This window comes from Oncorhynchus mykiss, chromosome 4, assembly GCF_013265735.2.
Source record: "Oncorhynchus mykiss isolate Arlee chromosome 4, USDA_OmykA_1.1, whole genome shotgun sequence".
Lineage (NCBI taxonomy): Eukaryota > Metazoa > Chordata > Actinopteri > Salmoniformes > Salmonidae > Oncorhynchus > Oncorhynchus mykiss.
The window spans coordinates 28,312,285-28,331,133 of NC_048568.1; the positions used below are offsets into that span (position 1 = coordinate 28,312,285).

Genomic DNA, 18,849 nt, shown 5'->3' on the forward strand with positions numbered 1-18,849 from the left:
TAATTGAAATACAACTTATATTAATTAAATTATTGCTTGGTGCCGATTTTCACTTTATCAAGCACACTTGCCATTAATGATGTTCAGGCTGGGCCTCCCGGGTGGCGCAGTGGTTAAGGGCGCTGTACTGCAGCGCCAGCTGTGCCATCAGTCCCTGGGTTTGCGCCCAGGCTCTGTCGTAACCGGCCGCGACCGGGAGGTCCGTGGGGCGACGCACAATTGGCCTAGCGTCGTCCGGGTTAGGGAGGGATTGGTCGGTAGGGATCTCCTTGTCTCATCGCGCACCAGTGTAGCCTCCGACACATTGGTGCGGCTGGCTTCCGGGTTGGGATGCGCGCTGTGTTAAGAAGCAGTACGGCTGGTTGGGTTGTGTATCGGAGGACACATGACATTCAGCCTTCGTCTCTCCCGAGCCCGTACGGGAGTTGTAGCAATGAGACAAGATAGTAGCTAATACAACAATTGGATAGCACGAAATTGGGGAGAAAAAAGGGGTAAATAAATAAATAATAAAAAAATGTTCAGGCTATATTCTGATGTTTTCATAATTTGACTGCGTCTTGGTAGTATTGTTTTTATTTTCTGTTCGTCACATGTCTGTGGATGTTGTTCAGTTTGTCTCAAGTTGTTGAATCTTATGTTCATACAAATATTTAAACATGTTAAGTTTGCTGAAAATAAACACAGTTAACAGTGAGGATGTTTCTTTTTTTGCTGAGTTTACAACTGAAACATTACCGTCTTAGTGTTGTTTGGTTTAACATGGCTACACACACACACACACACACACACACACCTTATTTTAAGTATTAAAGCATTTCATTTTGTTTATATTTGGCACATCTACTTCTATTTATCTCAGACAAATTAAATACTGGAGATGTTTACTTTACGATCATAGGAACGTCGCAAAATGGTGAACCATGACGTGCTACCTTGTCGCAGACCTCTCTCCCCTCCCTCGGATATGAAAAGCCAGCTGACATTTACTCCTGAGGTGCTGAGAGGTGCACCCTTTTTAACTTAAGGTATAGGGGGCAGCATTTTCACTTTTGGATAAATAGCGTGCCCAATTTCAACTTCCTGCTACTCATGCCAAGAATATAAGATATGGATATTATTAGTAGATTTGGATAGAAAACTGACGTTTCTAAAACTGTTTGAATAATGTCTGACTATAACAGAACGTATGTAGCAGGCAAAACCCAGAGCACTAACCGTTCAGAATTTTATTTTATTTTTTATTTTTTTATTTTAGGTCTCTGTTCAGTGAAATGTCATTGGGAAATAATATTTCTTAGGAACTTGTTCAGTTCCTACCGCTTCCACTGGATGTCACCAGTCTTTGGAATTTGGTTGAGGTTATTCATTTGTGCAATTAAGAAGTATGGCCATCTAGGAACTGCATAACACTGTTGAGAGTTGCGCAAGACTTGAAAAGTAGCTTGGTTTGTTGTCTTCCTCTATTGAACACAGATAGACCCGTCTTCAATTTGATTGATTATTAACGTTTAAAAATACCTAAAGTTGTATTACAAAAGTAGTTTGAAATGTTTTGGCAAAGTTTACAGGCAACTTTTGAAATATTTTGTAGTGACAATTTGGAAGCTGTTTTTTTCTGGATCAAACACGCCAAATAAATGGACATTTTGGATATATATGGACGGAATTAATCGAACAAAAGGACCAATGGTGATGTTTATGGGACATATTGGAGTGCCAAAAAAAGAAGCTCGTCAAAAGGCAAGGCATGTTTTATATTTTATTTTTGCGTTTCGTGTAGCGCCTGCAGGGTTGAAATATGCTACCCTCTTTGTTTACTGTTGTGCTATCATCAGATAATAGCTTCTTATGCTTTTGCCGAAGAGCCTTTTTAAAATCTGACATGTTGTCTGGATTCACAACGAGTGTAGCTTTAATTTAGTATCTTACATGTGTGATTTAAAGAAAGTTTGATTTTTATATATTTTATTTGAATTTGCCGTGCTGCATTTTCCCTGGCTTTTGGCCAAGTGGCCAAAGAAGTTAACCACTGATCATCAGTTCTTCAAGTATGAACATCTTGAAGAACTATCCCGCCTTAATGGTCATGTACTCTTATAATCTCCACCCGGCACAGCCAGAAGATGACTGGCCACCCCTCAGATCCTGGTTCCTGCCTTCCTAGGGAGTTTCCTAACCACTGTGTTTCTGCATCTGCATTGCTCACTCTTTGGGGTTTTAGGCTGGATTTCTATATAAGCACTTTGTGACATCTGCTGATAGAAAAATGGCTTTATACATATGTTTGATTGAAAGTTTAAACATTTTACTATTTTGTTTCGGTTTGCTTTATTTGTACATGACAATGTTATATTTGGAAGGGCTCCAGCTTCAATCTCTGCAGTCTTTTATACCCATTGACCCAAAACCATGCAACCAGTTCTGCACCTGAGAGGTCCAGCCCCCCCAGTGAGAAGGCTCTGGGGTGTGGAGGTGGATCGCAGCACACAGCCGAGTGAATCACACACACACATCCCCTACATATCCCTCGGGGAGAGGGGGGGGGGGGGGGGGCAGCCTGGTCACCTCGCTCTGGGATCAAAGGTGTGTGTCATTTTAATCAGGCAGCCCAGTGGGCGACCCCATTAATTCAATTCCATTTCATCAGCGGTGTGTTGGGTCACCAGAGGGGACAACACATTCCTGGGGTTCTCTGGACCAGCAGTAATCCCCTCTCTTAATGATTCGAGACCAGACACTAAACCCATCATTTCTTAGTGCCTGGCTGCAGTTGTTTTGCTAGGTCTTTGTAGGGATGAGTTGAAATACAGATTTGTTAAGTAATTCAAGCAATCTGACCCACCACCAATTAAACCAATGGCATACAGTAGGTGTACATATACAAGCACATGCGGTATTACAGGATCAAGTGGTGTAATTTAACACTAGAACCGCTGGGCCTCGAGGGACCCCCCTTTCAAGCTAATGGAGCAATCATTCGGACTTCAACATTCTAACAGTGTAATTAATACATGCTATCGCAAAAATAATTTATTAATGTCTTGGGTAACAATAAGATTAATTTTATTTCAAATAAAAATAGTAAAAACAAACCACTAAAAACACATTCAAGTGGTCAATCAATTGTATTAGTAGAGTGCCTTTGTTACAACTATGAAACAGAAAGCATAGGTGTTGGAACACGGCAACAGCTTATTTTTACAACGACAAAATTACAAATGAAATAAAAACAATACTACAACCAAGACGCAGTCAAATTATGAAAACATCAGAAATGCCAAGTGTGCTTGATAAAGTTAAAATCAGCACAAAGCAATAATTTAATTATTATAAGTTGTATTTCAATTATCTGTTATCCTTGTCCTAACAGTCGACACAAATCTTTGTCACTTTCACATTGACATAGGCTTACCTTTGTTTGGTTGTAATGTGTAACGGTCTCCGGTTCTCTCTTTGCGTCCCCATCGATGGCAACTGTCGGATGCATGATTCTCATGACAGAAACGTTCTTTCTTGCTTTGGTAAAGTGTGAGTGTTGTCTTGTCATTCTTCAGCACCATTGTGGAGTACAACGGCTGTGCAGGTCCCTTATTTTGAGGGAGAGAACTTCCGTCTCACTTTGTTCATGGTGCAAACAAGGCTTGTTTCTTTGCAAGCAACTTGTTCGCCAGTGAAGTACAGAAATTGTTCATGACATTTCTCCCCTTGCCAATGTAAGGTTCCACAAGCCTCATCACCACATTCTCTGACGCTTGCAAACCTGCTGCGGATCTTTTCCCAGATATGGAAAGCCTTTCAGCATGTACAATTACGCACGCTCTCACTGTGTAGCCTACTCCATCCATGTAGGTCAACGTAGACTGATAAGACTGCTTGGATTCGGTGGACTGATATCGGGTACACACCATTAAGATTTTAATTAGAATGGTTAAATTTCACAATTGGTGATTACATAATTATGCATCGTTCCCCTCGCTCATCAGCTCACCCATTCGCCCCATCATACTTTACTTAATGTATTTCATCTGTTGTTATACAGGATGGTGTGAAATTAGTTTCAGTATAGTTTAGGTTCAGATTCAAAGTAATTATCGGGGATGATTACCAAATGAACACTTTCAGCTGTTGGAAGAGTAGAGCAGGCCCTAAAGTCAGGGAAAGGTGGGGCAACCGGGGAAACCATAAAATAAAAAAAGTAAAACATGCCCTCCTAAAACTGGTTAGAACTCCAGTTCTGTTTGTGATAAAGATTCTAACAATGACAGTGTGTTATAGACTTATTCATGAAAAGTCAAGTATGACTTAAATGGCAGCATAAGACTTATTTTTATTAATGAGCAGTCAAAATACTGTAACTGCTTCAGCGGTTCTAGTGTTAAGTCTAATGACCAAACTCACAGCTAATATTTAGAGCAAAACTCTTGCTGTTCCAATACAGAAGATACATTGAAAATGACAAATACCCAGTGCTGTATCTGACCCTGAACAATTACTTTAACCATTCAAAATTCAACTTCAATAGCTCACAAATGGCTCAAATATAATTTTTAAAAAAGGATACATTTATTTAACAATCCTCAAACACCAAAATAGAGCTATACTATGCAATTACCATCAGTCTGAGACATTTTCTGACAAATCATCATAGATATTTCCATGTTTGTTTGAAAACGGTACACTCGACTGCATCAGATTACCAAGCCTCTTTTAGAATCCAAGAGGGAAACACTTACTCTGGTCTCTACCATGTAGGCTCAGCATTCCCCAAAAGTCAGAATGTTGAACAAACTTAATTTCAACTGCCGATTTTGTCCCTACATCAGCGGTAATTGGGACAAAATATCCACAGGGAAATGTTATCAGCCACACCTTCAGTATACTGGTCTGTATAGCAGTGCTTCGCAAGCGACAAACACTTGCACAATATGGCCGAGCATAGTACAACGTTGTCCCACGCAATCGGCAGGCGAATTTCCCAATCACTTCCAGTCGATTGCAAGGAAATGTGCGTTGGTCGACCACTTTTCGTTACATTCGGCTATTGTGCATCACGTGCAATGCCTCAGGAGAATGAATACATGCGGCCGAACCTACCGGCTCTGCAACATTTTCCTGTGGATAGCTCATTTTCACCTAGCACCATCAAAAGGACCAACCGCATGGACAACCGGTAAAGTATGTATAAATATTTAACATTCTGGCTTGTAGAAACCATTACATCTTTTTTTAGACCGACTTCTTTCAGACTGAATATCCATGGGGTAACCATGGTAACAGCCCGATGTTTAGGCAACAGATTTCCTAGTTATTTGGTATACAGCCTTTGTGGGTTGTTTTTCTCCTGACATCATTAATTGTTTATTGGTGCATTTGATATCTTACCATACCTTAGGTCTCTGGTGGATGGCGATTCTCATCACAGACAAATTCGATCTTTTGAGTATTCCCGTCTACACCTGCGAAAACAAAGTATTGGTGAGAAAAGGGAAATACACTCACCGACAATTAGCATCAGTCTCATGCCCCCATCATCCATCTATCCAAAATAGGTTTATTTCAAAATCAGACAGTTCACTCACAAATCAAATAACATTTTATTGGTCACATACGCATGGTTAGCAGATGTTAAATGCGAGTGTAGCGAAATACTTGTGCTTCTAGTTCCGACAGTGCAGTAATATCTAACAATTTCACAACTACCTCACACACACACACACGTGTAAAGGGATGAATAAGAATATGTACATATAAATATATGGATGTGCAATGGCCGTGCGGCATAGGCAAGATGGAGTAGACGGTATAGAGTACAGTATATACATATGAGATGAGTAATGTATGGTATGTAATCATTATATAAAGTGGCATTGTTTTAAAGTGACTAGTAATACATTTATTACATCCAATTATTAAAGTGGCTAGAGTTTGAGTCAGTATGTTGGCCTTGAGATTGAAAAACAGCTTCTGTCTCTCCATCCCAGCTTTGATGCACGTGTACTGACCTCGCCTTCTGGATGGTAGCAGGGTGAACAGACAGTGGCTCGGGTGGTTGTTGTCCTTGATCTTTTTGGCCTTCCTGTGACATCGGGTGTTTTAGGTGCCCTGGAGGGCAGGGAGTTTGCCCCCGGTGATGCGTTGTGCAGACCTCGCTACCCTCTGGAGAGCCTTATGGTTGTGGGCGGAGCAGTTGCCGTACCAGGTGGTGATACAGCCCGACAGGATGCTCGCGATTGTGCATCTGTAAAAGTTTGAGAGTTTCAGTGGAAAGCCAAATTTCTTCGGGCTCATGACCTTGACGAGGCAGTGTTGCGCCGTCTTCACCACGCTGTCTGTGTGGGTGGACTATTTCAGTTTGTCTGACGTGTAGGACGAGGAACTTGAAGCTTTCCAACTTCTCCACTACTGTCCCATCGATGTGGATAGGGGGGTGCTCCCTCTGCGGTTTCCTGAAGTCCACGATAAACTCCTTTGTTGATGTTGAGTGTGAGGTTATTTTCCTGGCACCACACTCCGAGTGCCCTCACCTCCTCCCTGTAGGCCATCTTGTCATTGTTGGTGGTAATCAAGCCTACCACTGTAGTGTTGTCTGCAAACTTGATGATTTAGTTGGCGACGTGCATGGCCACACAGTCATGGGTGAACAGGGAGTACAGGAGTAGGCTGAGAACGCACCCTTGTGGGGCCCCAGTGTTGAGGATCAGCGGGCTGGAGATGTTATTTCCTGCCCTCACCACCTGGGGGCGGCCCGTCAAAGTCCAGGACCCAGTTGTACAGGGCGGGGTTGAGACCCAGGGTCTCGAGCTTAATGGCGAGTTTGAAGGGTACTATGGTGTTAAATGCTGAGCTGTAGTCAATGAACATTAAGTATTTCATTATTACATTAGGTATTTCTCTTGTCCAGATGGGTTAGGGCAGTGTGATTGTGTCATCTGTGGACCTATTGGGGCGGTAGGCAAATTGGAGTGGGTCTAGGGTATCAAACGAGGGATGCTGTCTGGGCCAGCAGCCTTGCGAGGGTTAACACATTTTAAATGGTTTTACTCACGTTGGCCACGGTGAAGGAGAGCCCACAGGTTTTGGTTGCGGGCCGTGTCAGTGGCACTGTATTGTGCCAGGGAAACTAAACCCAAGCCTGGTTTGACATCATACACTACATGACCAAAAGTACACCTGCTCGTCGAACATCTCATTCCAGAATCATGAGCATTAATATGGAGTTGGTCCCCGCTTTGCAGCTATAACAGCCTCCACTCTTCTGGGAAGGCTTTCCACTAGATGTTGGAACATTGCTGCAGGGACTTGCTTCCATTCAGCCACAAGAGTTTGAGGTCTGGCACTAATGTTGGGTGATTAGGCCTGGGTCATATTTGGCGTTCCAATTTATTCCAAAGGTATTCGATGGGGTTGAGGTCAGGGCTCTGTGCAGGCCAGTCAAGTTCTTCCACACCGATCGACAAACCATCTCTGTATGGACCTCGCTTTGTGCACTGGGACATTGTCATGCTGAAACAGGAAATGGCTTTCCCCAAACTGTTGCCACAAAGTTGGAAGCACAGAATCTTCTAGAATGTCATTGTATGCTGTAGCGTTAAGATTACCCTTCACTTGAACTAAGGGGCCTAGCCCGAACCATGAAAAAAAGCCTCCTCCACCTAACTTTACAGTTGGCACTATGCATTCAGGCAGGTCGCATTCTCCTGGCATCTGCAGAAACCAGATTTGTCTGTCAGACTGCCAGATGGTGAAGCATGATTCATCACGCCAAATAACGAGTTGTCATTGCTCCAATGGCGGCAAGCTTTACACAACTCCAGCCGACGCTTGGCATTGTGCATGGTGATCTTAGGCTTTTGTGCGGCTACTCGGCCATGGAAACCCATTTCATGAAGCTCCCGACGAACAGTTATTGTGCTGAAGTTGCTTACAGAGGCAGTTTGGAACTCAGTAGTGAGTGTTGCAACTGAGGACAGACAATTATGCGCTAGGTGCTTCAGTACTCGGCAGTTCCGTTCTGTGAGATTGTGGCCTACCACTTCGTGGCTGAGCCGTTCTTGCTCCTAGGCGTTTCCTCTTCACAATAACAACACTTAGTTGACCGGGACAGCTCTAGCAGGGCAGAAATTTGACAAACTGGTTTGTTGGAAAGGAGGCATTCTATGACGGTGCTGTGCTGAAAGTCACATAGCTCTTCAGTACTGGCCATGCTACTGCCAATGTTTGTCTATGGAGATCGCATGGCTGTGTGCTCAATTTTATACACCGTCAGCAACAGGTGTGGCTGAAATAGCTGAATCCACTAACTTTTATTTTTTATAGTGTATAGTATAGTGTCCATTTTTTTATAGTGTCCATTGACCGCTTAAAGGGTAAAGAAACCGATGTTATCCCTTTAATCCACGGATAAAGCCAGCATTCTGTATGGGTGATGTAACTTAAATGTCTCTTGTGGAACGAACATGAAGGTTCTGTTTGGTAAACACCGGTGGCAGAGTTTGACAGCCAACACAATGTGATCTCATGATGTCATTCATCCCAGAGAGACAGGGGGCTGGTAATGGTTGGACACCAGGGTTGCTCTCTATGGCTAGACTCATACACTCAATATATTTTTTTATCGTTACGACAGAGCCTGGGCGCGAACCCAGAGTCTCTGGTGGCACAGCTAGCGCTGCGATGCAGTGCCCTAGACCACTGCGCCACCTGGGAGGCCTGCAATATTATTTTTGCGCTAGTTGGCTATATCTGCACCAAAATTCCAGTATTTTTCCTTCATAGCTTGTTCTCTTTTTAAAAATAGGGAGCAAATGTATTTATTTTCAGCCCTTTTATTTCCATGACTGATCAAAAAAACTCATGGCTCGGCCCCTCTGCAGCAGACATATGGTGAGCAATATGTTTGGAACATTGATTCGCAATAAAAATCAGTCTTGAATAGCAATACATATTAGAATCATGAGGTCCCTGGCAACTCCCAGCCCTAATACACTCCAACCCAAAAAGTTAAATATAATAGCATAGCAGAAATAAATGCTATTTGTAATACTTTAACCTAAAGCACAGTTAGTTATTATTAATATTTGCCTTCAATAATGCTAACTGATGGTAAGTAAACATTGGACAATCCCACTACCTAAAATGGTCATTTGTCTAAACACATGGACCTCATTGTGTCTTCATCACACCTCCATCTGCTGTTCAAAGCTGTGTTTGAGGTTATGGATCAGCCAAGCTAAAGATGTTGGAGATCTGGCAAATAAGAAGATATTACCCCTATCTCAACAGAGAAACGATCCAATTTTCCTCAAGAGGGGCCTTTTACTCATACACCTGCTAGAAAATGAAACAAAACATTTCCACGTGTTTCTTTGCCCCTTAGAAAGCCCTGGCTGGTTGATTTCCATTATGATGATTGAAAGGAATTTCAAATCTTGCACATTTCTACTTGAGGAAATATTTTAAAAAGTGGCTATAGATTTGAATATATTGCTTCTGGTATTTCAGAATTATTTTGTTGTTGGCCTTTTTCTCCCCAATTTCATGGTATCCAATTGGTAGTGACAGTCTTGTCTCATCGCTGCAACTCCTGTACGGACTCGGGAGAGGTGAAGGTCGAGAGCCATGAGTCCCCCGAAACACAACCCAAGCCAGGCCGCACTGCTTCTAGACACAATGCCCACATAACCCTGAAGCCAGCCGCACCAATGTGTCGGAGGAAATGCCGTACACCAGGCGAACGCGTCAGCATGCACTGAGCCAAGCCCACCACAGGAGTCTCTAGTGTGCGATGGGACAAGGACATCCCTGCTGACTAAACCCTCCCCCTAACCTGGACGATGCTGGGCCAATTGTGCGCCGCCCCATGGGTCTCCCGGTCGAGGCCAGCTGCGTTAGACCACTGCGCCACTCGTGAGGCCCATTTTGAAAATGTTTATTTCAGTGAGATTGATGTTAATTATGAGGTTATTAAATGTTTATTAAATTAAGCTTATCGTGCCTAATCACTTGAAATATTATAGAATATATTCCAGTTATACTATTCCTCATCTTGCTAATAATATTGCTATATTTACCATATCAGTTATTAAACATAAGTGCCCATATATACACTAAACAAAAATATAACTCAGCAAAAAACCTTAACATGTGTAAATATTTGTATGAAGATTCAACAGACAGAAACTGAACAAGTTCCACAGACATGTGACTAACTGAAATTGAATGTGTCCCTGAACAAAGGGGGGGGGGGGGTCAAAATCAAAAGTGACAGTCAATGCAGCTGGTGGCCACACCAGATAGTAAGTACTGCAGTGCATCTCCCCCTCATGGACTGCACCAGATTTTCCAGTTCTTGCTGTGAGATGTTACCCCACTCTTCCACCAAGGCACCTGCAAGTTCCCGGACATTTCTGGGGGGGAATGGCCCTAGCCCTCACATCTAACAGGTCCCTCAATGGGATTGAGATCCGGGCTCTTCGCTGGCCATGGCAGAACACTGACATTCGAACGAGCAGTATGGCTGGTGGCATTGTCATGCTGGAGGGTCATGTCAGGATGAGCCTGCAGGAAGGGTACCACATTAGGGAGGAGGATGTCTTCCTTGTAATGCACAGTGTTGAGATTGCCTGCAATGTCAACAAGCTCAGTCCGATGATGCTGTGATGCACCGCCCCAGACTATGACGGACCCTCCACCTCCATCCCGCTCCAGAGTACAGGCCTCGGTGTAACGCTCATTCCTTCGATCATAAACGTGAATCTGACCATCACCCCTGGTGAGACAAAACCGCGACTCGTCAGTGAAGAGCACTTTTTTCCAGTCCTGTCTGGTCCAGCGACGGTGGGTTTGTGCCCATAGGCGGGGATGTCTGGTGAGGACCTGCCTTACAACAGGCCTACAAGCCCTTAATCCAGCCTCTCTCAGCCTATTGCGGACAGTCTGAGCACTGATGAAGGGATTGTGCATTCCCGGTGTAGCTCGGGCAGTTGTTGCCATCCTGTACCTGTCCCGCAGGTGTGATGTTCGGATGTACCGATCCTGTGCAGGTGTTGTTACACGTGGTCTGCCACTGCGGGGGCGATCAGCTGTCCGTCCTGTCTCCCTGTAGCGCTGTCTTAGGTGTCTCACAGTACAGACACCGCAATGTATTGCCCTGGCCACATCTGCAGTCCCTCATGCCTCCTTGCAGCATGCCTAAGGCACGTTCACACAGATGAGCAGGGACCATGGGCATCTTTCTTTTGGTGTTTTTCAGAGTCAGTAGAAAGGCCTCTTTAGTGTCCTAAGTGTTCATTACTGTGACCTTAATTGCCTACCGTCTGGAAGCTGTTAGTGTCTTAACGGCCGTTCCACAGGTGCATGTTCATTAATTGTTTATGGTTCATTGAACAGTGAATGAAGATGAAGATCTGTGATGTTATTTGGATATTTACGAATTATCTTTGAAAGACCGGGTCCTGAAAAAGGGACATTTTTTTGCTGAGATTATATACACAATATAAGTATGACTGGGAATAAAGATATGTATCAGTTGGTCACAGATACCTTAAGATTTTGTATTTGTTTTAATCACAATGGGCATCAGGATCTCATCATGGTATCTCTGTACATTCAAATTGCCATCGATAAAATGCAGTTGTGTTCGTTGTCCATAGCTTATGCCTGCCCATACCATAACCCCACTTCCTCCACGGGGCAATGTGATCACAACGTTGACATCAGCAAACCAAACATGTGGCCTGCGGTTGAGGCCAGTTGGATGTACTACAAAATTCTCTAAAACGACGTTGGAAGTGGCTTATGGTAGAGAGAAACAGATTATGTGGCAGCAGCTCTGGTGGACATTCCTGCAGTCAGTTTGCCAACTGCACACATTGAGTTGTGTGACAAAACTGCACATTTCAGGTGGATGGATTATCTTGGCAAAGGAAAATGCTCACTTAAAGGGATGTAAACAAATTTGTGCACCATGGAACATCTTTTACTTCAACTCATGAAACATGGGATTAACACTTTACATGCTGGGTTTACATTTTTGTTCAGTGTATTATCTTCGCACATTTTACAGTATAACCATATGCTGAATGCTGCAATGCTTTTTTAAAAACTAAACAGAAAAGAAGCAGCAAAACTATAGTAAAATTGGTATTTACTGCCACTTTTTTGCCTCTACATGCATTATTTTATTAGAAAAAGGCACCCAAAAAAAGCCCGTAGGAAAGATGTTCACTTTGCCATGAAATTAGGGATGTTTTTCCATTACTCCTCACAAGATCATTAACTACCTCATTGACTTCTCCTTATAGATTTACATAGAGCCTCCTTTTGCTCCGAGCAGACATGAGCATTTCCTTAATGGATAAGTAACCTCATCCCCAGGCTTGAATTGCTGGCCCATAGAGCCTGGTACCACTATAGTGGGACTTGATAGGGGTGTGGTTAAAATCGAGGTGGGAGAGTGCGTGAGTGAGCATGTCACAGCTGTATAGATGAGACTTCAAGAAAATGGCAAATCAAAATATATGTGTTCTATCACATTGATCAGATTATTTTTGGGAAGCACAATTTGATTGAGTTCGGGCATATAAAGTTTAGTGAAACCTACTTCTAAAATACATACTTTGACTTGTTTAAATGACTTGTGCTGTTGGCGCTTTTGAAGTCCACAATGTAAGGGGAGGGTTATGCTAGATGGGAATCGACAGATCAGCCAATAAAAACTGGGGGTTCAGACAGACCAAAACTAGGAACTAACAGACAGACACACAGAGGAACTAACAGACAGACAGACACTGTATGAAAACAAAAGTCACATTAATAAAGACAAAATCACAGATTTATATATCTGTAAACTAGGATAAAATCACAGACCATCCTTGAGACATACATGTAATTTAGGCCTGTGTTAACTGAGATGCATGCTCATCTTTGATTTAACAACTGCTTAAACTACACAAGACACATTGCTCTATAAAATGAAAGAATAAAAAAAAAGTTAAATTGTCCTCCAGCATTATTTTACACAAGTCACTGTCATTCAATTCAAAACAGCACAGCAAAAAAAAAAAAATTGCCATGTAACCAATTACTGCTAAGATCTCAACAGGAACTCAAGCAATACTGGGCTCCCGCGGGGCGCAGCGGTCTATGGCTCCCGCGGGGCGCAGCGGCCTATGGCTCCCGCGGGGCGCAGCGGCCTATGGCTCCCGCGGGGCGCAGCGGCCTAATGCTCCCGCGGGGCGCAGCGGCCTAAGGTTCCCGCGGGGCGCAGCGGCCTAAGGTTCCCGCGGGGCACAGCGGCATATGGCTCCCGAGGGGAACCTATGGCTCCCGAGGGGCGCAGCGGCCTAAGGCTCCCGAGGGGCGCAGCGGCCTAAGGCTCCCGAGGGGCGCAGCGGCCTAAGGCTCCCGAGGGGCGCAGCGGCCTAAGGCTCCCGTGGGGCGCAGCGGCCTAAGGCTGCATCTCAGTGCTAGAGGCGTCACTAGTCCCTGGTTCGATTCCAGGTTATATCACAACCGGCCGTGATTGGGAGTCCCATAGGCAGCACACAATTGGCCCGGCATCATTAGGGTTTGGCCGGGGTAGGCCGTAAATAAGAATTTGTTCTTAATGGACTTGCCTAGTTAAATAAAGGTTCAATTAAAAAAATACATCTAGTTTAATGATCAATGGATTAAAATAACTATCTGACTGAGAAACAGACTTTCAGGCATAATACATACATTTTAATGGAATTTCTCAATCACCAGAGACCAATTAGGGTTTGAGAGATAGATTATTAAATGGTGGGTCTAACTTGGCCAGCCACTGACTTAATTTGAGACAAGCTGCCGGGGTTGATTTAAGTGTTTCAACTGTTATCACTCTACAAAAAAGTTCAAGGCCCAAAGCCTTCGCACTCAAATTCAAACAGAACCTGAAGATTCAGAGGGGACACAGAATTGTAAGCGCTTTCTTTTTCTGACAACACAAATACATTGTGTCATTGATCTTGATTCCTACACATTACAGAGAGAGTAAATGCTGCGTATTAGTCTTCTGTACTTGTCAACCAAATGGCTCTTGGCTAACAGCCTTAGGGACAGCAGAGGGATTTTTCTAGTCATATCAAAAGGCTACTATTACAAAGACCAAAGAATGTGTTCAGAGAGAGGAATGAATACCCTACTAATGTTGTGAAAATAGAAATGTTTTCCTCAGAGGGCTATAGCGTTACACACCAAAGGGCCACAGGCATCAGAGACGAGATGTCTGCTAATCATGGCCAAAGCTTTCTATTAAATAAAGTCAAATAAATTCTATTAAAACCAGGGTCAGTTCTACGATCAGAAATATGTTGTTTTCCTTTGAAGAAAGTGAATAGGGGTTATACATACAGGGCATACAGGTTCCATAGAGACTTTTAGACCATTTCTTTGTCTGCTACACCATGGTACACAGTGGCCTGTGAAGGATGCTGAAGTAACTGTGTTTGGAATGTGCAACTTTGTTTCACCAATATCATATTTTCTTTCATTCCAGACATTTGTTCCATTTTCACATTCATAATTGTGCAGCCTTCCGGCTGCATATTTTAAATGAATGTGGCAACATACCACTTTCTCCACTGCACTGTTCATAGTTTATCAATAACACACCGCTTCTATGGAGACACTCACCTGAGCATTTCAGTAAACAACTTTTCTATACATTGCTAGATGCTTAATGTTATTTAGAACAAGTAATGAACACCGTCATCATTCACTAGATAGGTGGCCTACTCAGCATTGGCAGCATACCGCACGGCAAGTAAATCACAAATGAAAAACATCAGCTGGATGTGTTAGAAAATGGTAAATGGCCAATTTGATTCCATTGCTAAGTACATGGCGTAAAATACAAACACAATGCAAATACAGAGTATTAAAGGACTCAGACCACACACACAACCCGTGGACCCATGATTTATGTATCCTCTTAACTCGAGCGACCTTTACACTCCTACCCTGCATGAGTATGGAAATAAGGTATTGCTGCAAGTCACTTATGTACAGTATACTTCCATTAGCTATAAGCTAGTTAGGAAATACTTTAACTATAGAGATGAGTTTGTAGTTTCATGGGAGACTGAGCAGGGCTGTTTGAAGAGGAGGCCATCTTATTCACCTGTCCACTAAACAAAATGTCCCTTCTTAGGATTAATAACAACTACTAGTATTGAGGCAAGGACATCCTCTCCATCAGTGTAGTAATAGTAAAGTACTGTAGACTATACTACTACAAAGGGGATGTCCTTACCTGAAAACTGAAGAGATGGTAACACCTAAGTGGGCATGCAACAAGAGCAGGTGTTGGATACTTATATTTGCTGTTTGCTACAGTACATTGCAGTCAATGATACCCATATTGCTTAAGTCAGTCACAAAACTGAAATAGTTTACGCAATGCTCCCAAGCCTAATCTGATTTGTCCTGCTCTTACCCTCACCTCATTGGTACAAATCATATTTGACTAGTTTGCAGTTCCCCTAAGCAATGATATGACGGATCCAGTTAGTCTAGTATCCGAAACAGCAGCAAAAAGTCAAACATTTACTCATGACATCCTGTTTCTGTGGACCATTTAACCCAACTGTCTGTCCTACTAAACTAATCAACTATTCTTCTATTAGGTCAAGTTGGACTGCTGTGATCCCACAAATAGGCCATGATATTGTCAATTCATGGATGGCCAATTCATGGGCCTGGGTAGTGGATTTTGGATTGAAATGAGTTTGTGACTTGTTCCGGTGACTGGTAAAGGATGTGTGATGGTGGCGGCCTGGGTAATATCAGGTTAAGTCTGCCTGCAGGAAGGAGGAAAGGAGGCTGGCATGAGAATGACCCCTCCACCTCAAGACTGATTCGCTAGGCCTCTCTCTCTCACTCGCTCACACACAGCTCCCACCAAGCACCTCCTGAAGGCACATTCAATTATTCAATTTTAGATAAATTACATAACACTGCTGTACCCCTCTTAAGGTCCAGCCAGTATTCTCTCTCCTCTCAAACATCTTCCTTCTCTTAAAACGCATACAGAGCACACATTACTCAGGAATAGATTTTAATATTTCATTATGGACAATGTTTATTCCAAAGCAGCGACAACCTAATAAAACACACCTTATTAAAAAGAGACAGTGTGGTCTATAAAGGAGATAGACACCAGGGGAACAGTATAGTTGCAGTCACAGGCTAACATAAATAAAGACAACAAGATAGAGTTGAAAGCCACACTCTGAAAGACCCTCAAAGAGTGGGTCATCAACATTCTTTTGCATTTTTCTTTTACAATGGAGCCAACACCAATAATTTGGACACTGGACATCTTAGACTGTGGCTTTAATGGGAGTCTTTATTAATAAACAAAGGATGGCGAGCTAGCCAGGATTTTAGATTTTTTTATGTCCACCAGGCAGTGTCCCAGGACACCAGCTCTCTCTCTCATGTGTGGAGTTAGTAAGCCATGTCATCATGTGAAGCTAACGAGTTTAACCTGCCCTCCGATGAGACCGCTCACCGCAAAGCAGGGTCACAGCTTGCAGGGGACTTCTTACAAAAGGCCCAGTTCCAAACCAAAAGGGCCAGTAAGTAAGTATTTCACCGTAGTCTACACCTGTTGTTTACGAAGCATGTGACCTTTGTCTTTGGGCTAAACTTCGATTTGATTTTGATGATTTGATTTAGCCTGGACCCAGATCTATAAGTGCTTTAGCCTGGGCCCAGATCTATATGTGATCTGTAGGCCTATAGTGCTTTAAACTTTGACTATGGTTGTCATACCATGTGTGGATGTAACTGAATAGAATGGTTTGTACTTGTCGTGGACCAACGCCACCACTCGTTAAGAGGGTGCAACAGTGTCTCTACTTCCTAAGGAGGCTGAAGAAATTCAGCATGCCGCCTGGGTCCTCTCCAAATACTACCACTGCACCGTCGAGTGTCCTGACCAAATGCATCACAGCCTGGTACGGGAATTGCTCCGTCCACGATTGCAAGGCCCTCCAGCGGGTGGTGAAGACGTCCCAGTATGTCACTGGGACAATGCTCCCACCCATCCGGGACATTACTCAAAACGGTGACTGAGGAAAACACACAGCATCAAGGACCTCACACCACAGCCACAAGCTTTAGTCTCCTCTGATTCTCCTCATCTTAGCACACACCCACACAATGCATTCGGAAAGTATTCCGACCCCTTGACTTTTTCCACATTGTTACGTTACAGCGTTGATCTAAAATTGATTTAATACAAATTTTTTAAAAATCGTCAAATCTACACACAATACCCCATAATGACAAAGTGAAAACAGGTTTAGAAATGTATGCAAATGTATTACAAATAAAAACAGATACCTTATTTACATAAGTATTCAGACCCTTTGCCATGAGACTCAAAATTGAGCTCAGATGCATCCTCTTTCCATTGATCATCCTTGAGATGTTTCTACAACTTGGAGTCCACCTGTGGTAAATTGAATTGATTGGACATGATTTGGAAAGTCACACACACCTGTCTATATAAAAGGTCCCCCAGTTGACAGTGCATGTCAGAGCAAAAACCAAGCCAAGATGTTGAAGAAAATGTCCGTAGAGCTCAGAGACATGATTAGGTGAGGCACAAACTGAGCAATTGGGGGAGAAGGTCCTTGGTCAGGGAAGAGACCAAGAAGCCGATGGTCACTGACATATCACCACAGAAAAACTCTGGCGCTAAAAGAAACTTCCAGAAGGACAACCATCTCTGCAGCACTCCAGGAATCAGGTCTTTATGGTAGAGTGGCCAAATGAAAACCACTCATCAGTAAAAAGGCACATGACAGCCTGCTTAGAGTTTGCCAAAAGGCACCTAAAGAACTCTGACCATGAGAAACAAGATTCTCTGTGGGTGTTTTTCAGAGGCAGGGACTGGAAGACTAGTCTGGATCGACACAGATGAACGAAGCAAAGTACAGAGAGATCCTTGAAAACCTGCTCCAGAGCGCTCAGGACATCAGACAAAGTTATCCTCCAATAGGACAACGACCTTTAGCACACAGCCAAGACAAGACAGGAGTGGCTTCGGGACAAGTCTCTGAATGTCCTTGAGCGGCCCAGCCAGAGCCCGGACTTGAACCCAATCGAACATCTCTGGAAATACCTGAAAATAGCTGAGCACTCCATCCAACTTTGTTTTACCCCTTTTTCATGGTATCTTATTGGTAGTTAATCTCATCGCTGAAACTCCCATACAGACTCGGGAGAGGCGAAAGTCGAGATCCGTACGTCCTCTGAAACACAACCAAGCCGCACTGCTCCTTGACACAACGCCCACTTAACCCGGAAGCCAGCCACACCAATGAGTCGGAGGAAACACCGAACACCTGGTCGATGGGATAAGGACATCCCCGCCGGCCAAACCATCCCTTAATCCGGACGACGCTGGGCCAATTGTGCGCTGCCCTATGGGACTCCCGGTCATGGCCAGCTGCAACAAAGCCTGGACTCAAACCCAGAATCTCTAGTGGCACAGCAATCACTGTGATGCAGTGCCTTAGACCACTGTGCCACCTGGGAGGCCGACCCCATCCAACCCGAGAGCTTGAGGGTCTGCACAGTAGAATTGGAGAAACTCCCCATATCAAATGGTATCTGTCACATGCGCACAACGGTACAACCTTACAGCAAAATACTTACTTACAAGCCTTTAACCAACAATGCAGTTAAGAAAAAGTGTTAAGAAAGCATTTACCAAATACAGGTGTGCCATGCTTGTAGTGTCATACCCAAGAAGATTCGAGGCTGTAATAGTTACCAAAGGTGCTTCAACAAAGTACTGAGTCAAGGGTCTGA

At 43.6% G+C, this 18,849-nt stretch overlaps 1 protein-coding gene across 1 annotated transcript in view; it reads right to left on the minus strand.

Moving 5' to 3' along the window:
* LOC110522439 (kelch-like protein 29) overlaps nucleotides 1–18,849 on the minus strand; it is a 383,495-nt gene that overhangs the window by 349,580 nt on the left and 15,066 nt on the right. Inside the window, exon 2 of the mRNA XM_036976046.1 lies at nucleotides 5,391–5,459. Within this exon, the coding sequence (XP_036831941.1) occupies nucleotides 5,391–5,420 (30 nt within the window). The 5' untranslated portion in view covers nucleotides 5,421–5,459. The remainder of the gene's footprint in view (nucleotides 1–5,390; nucleotides 5,460–18,849) is intronic.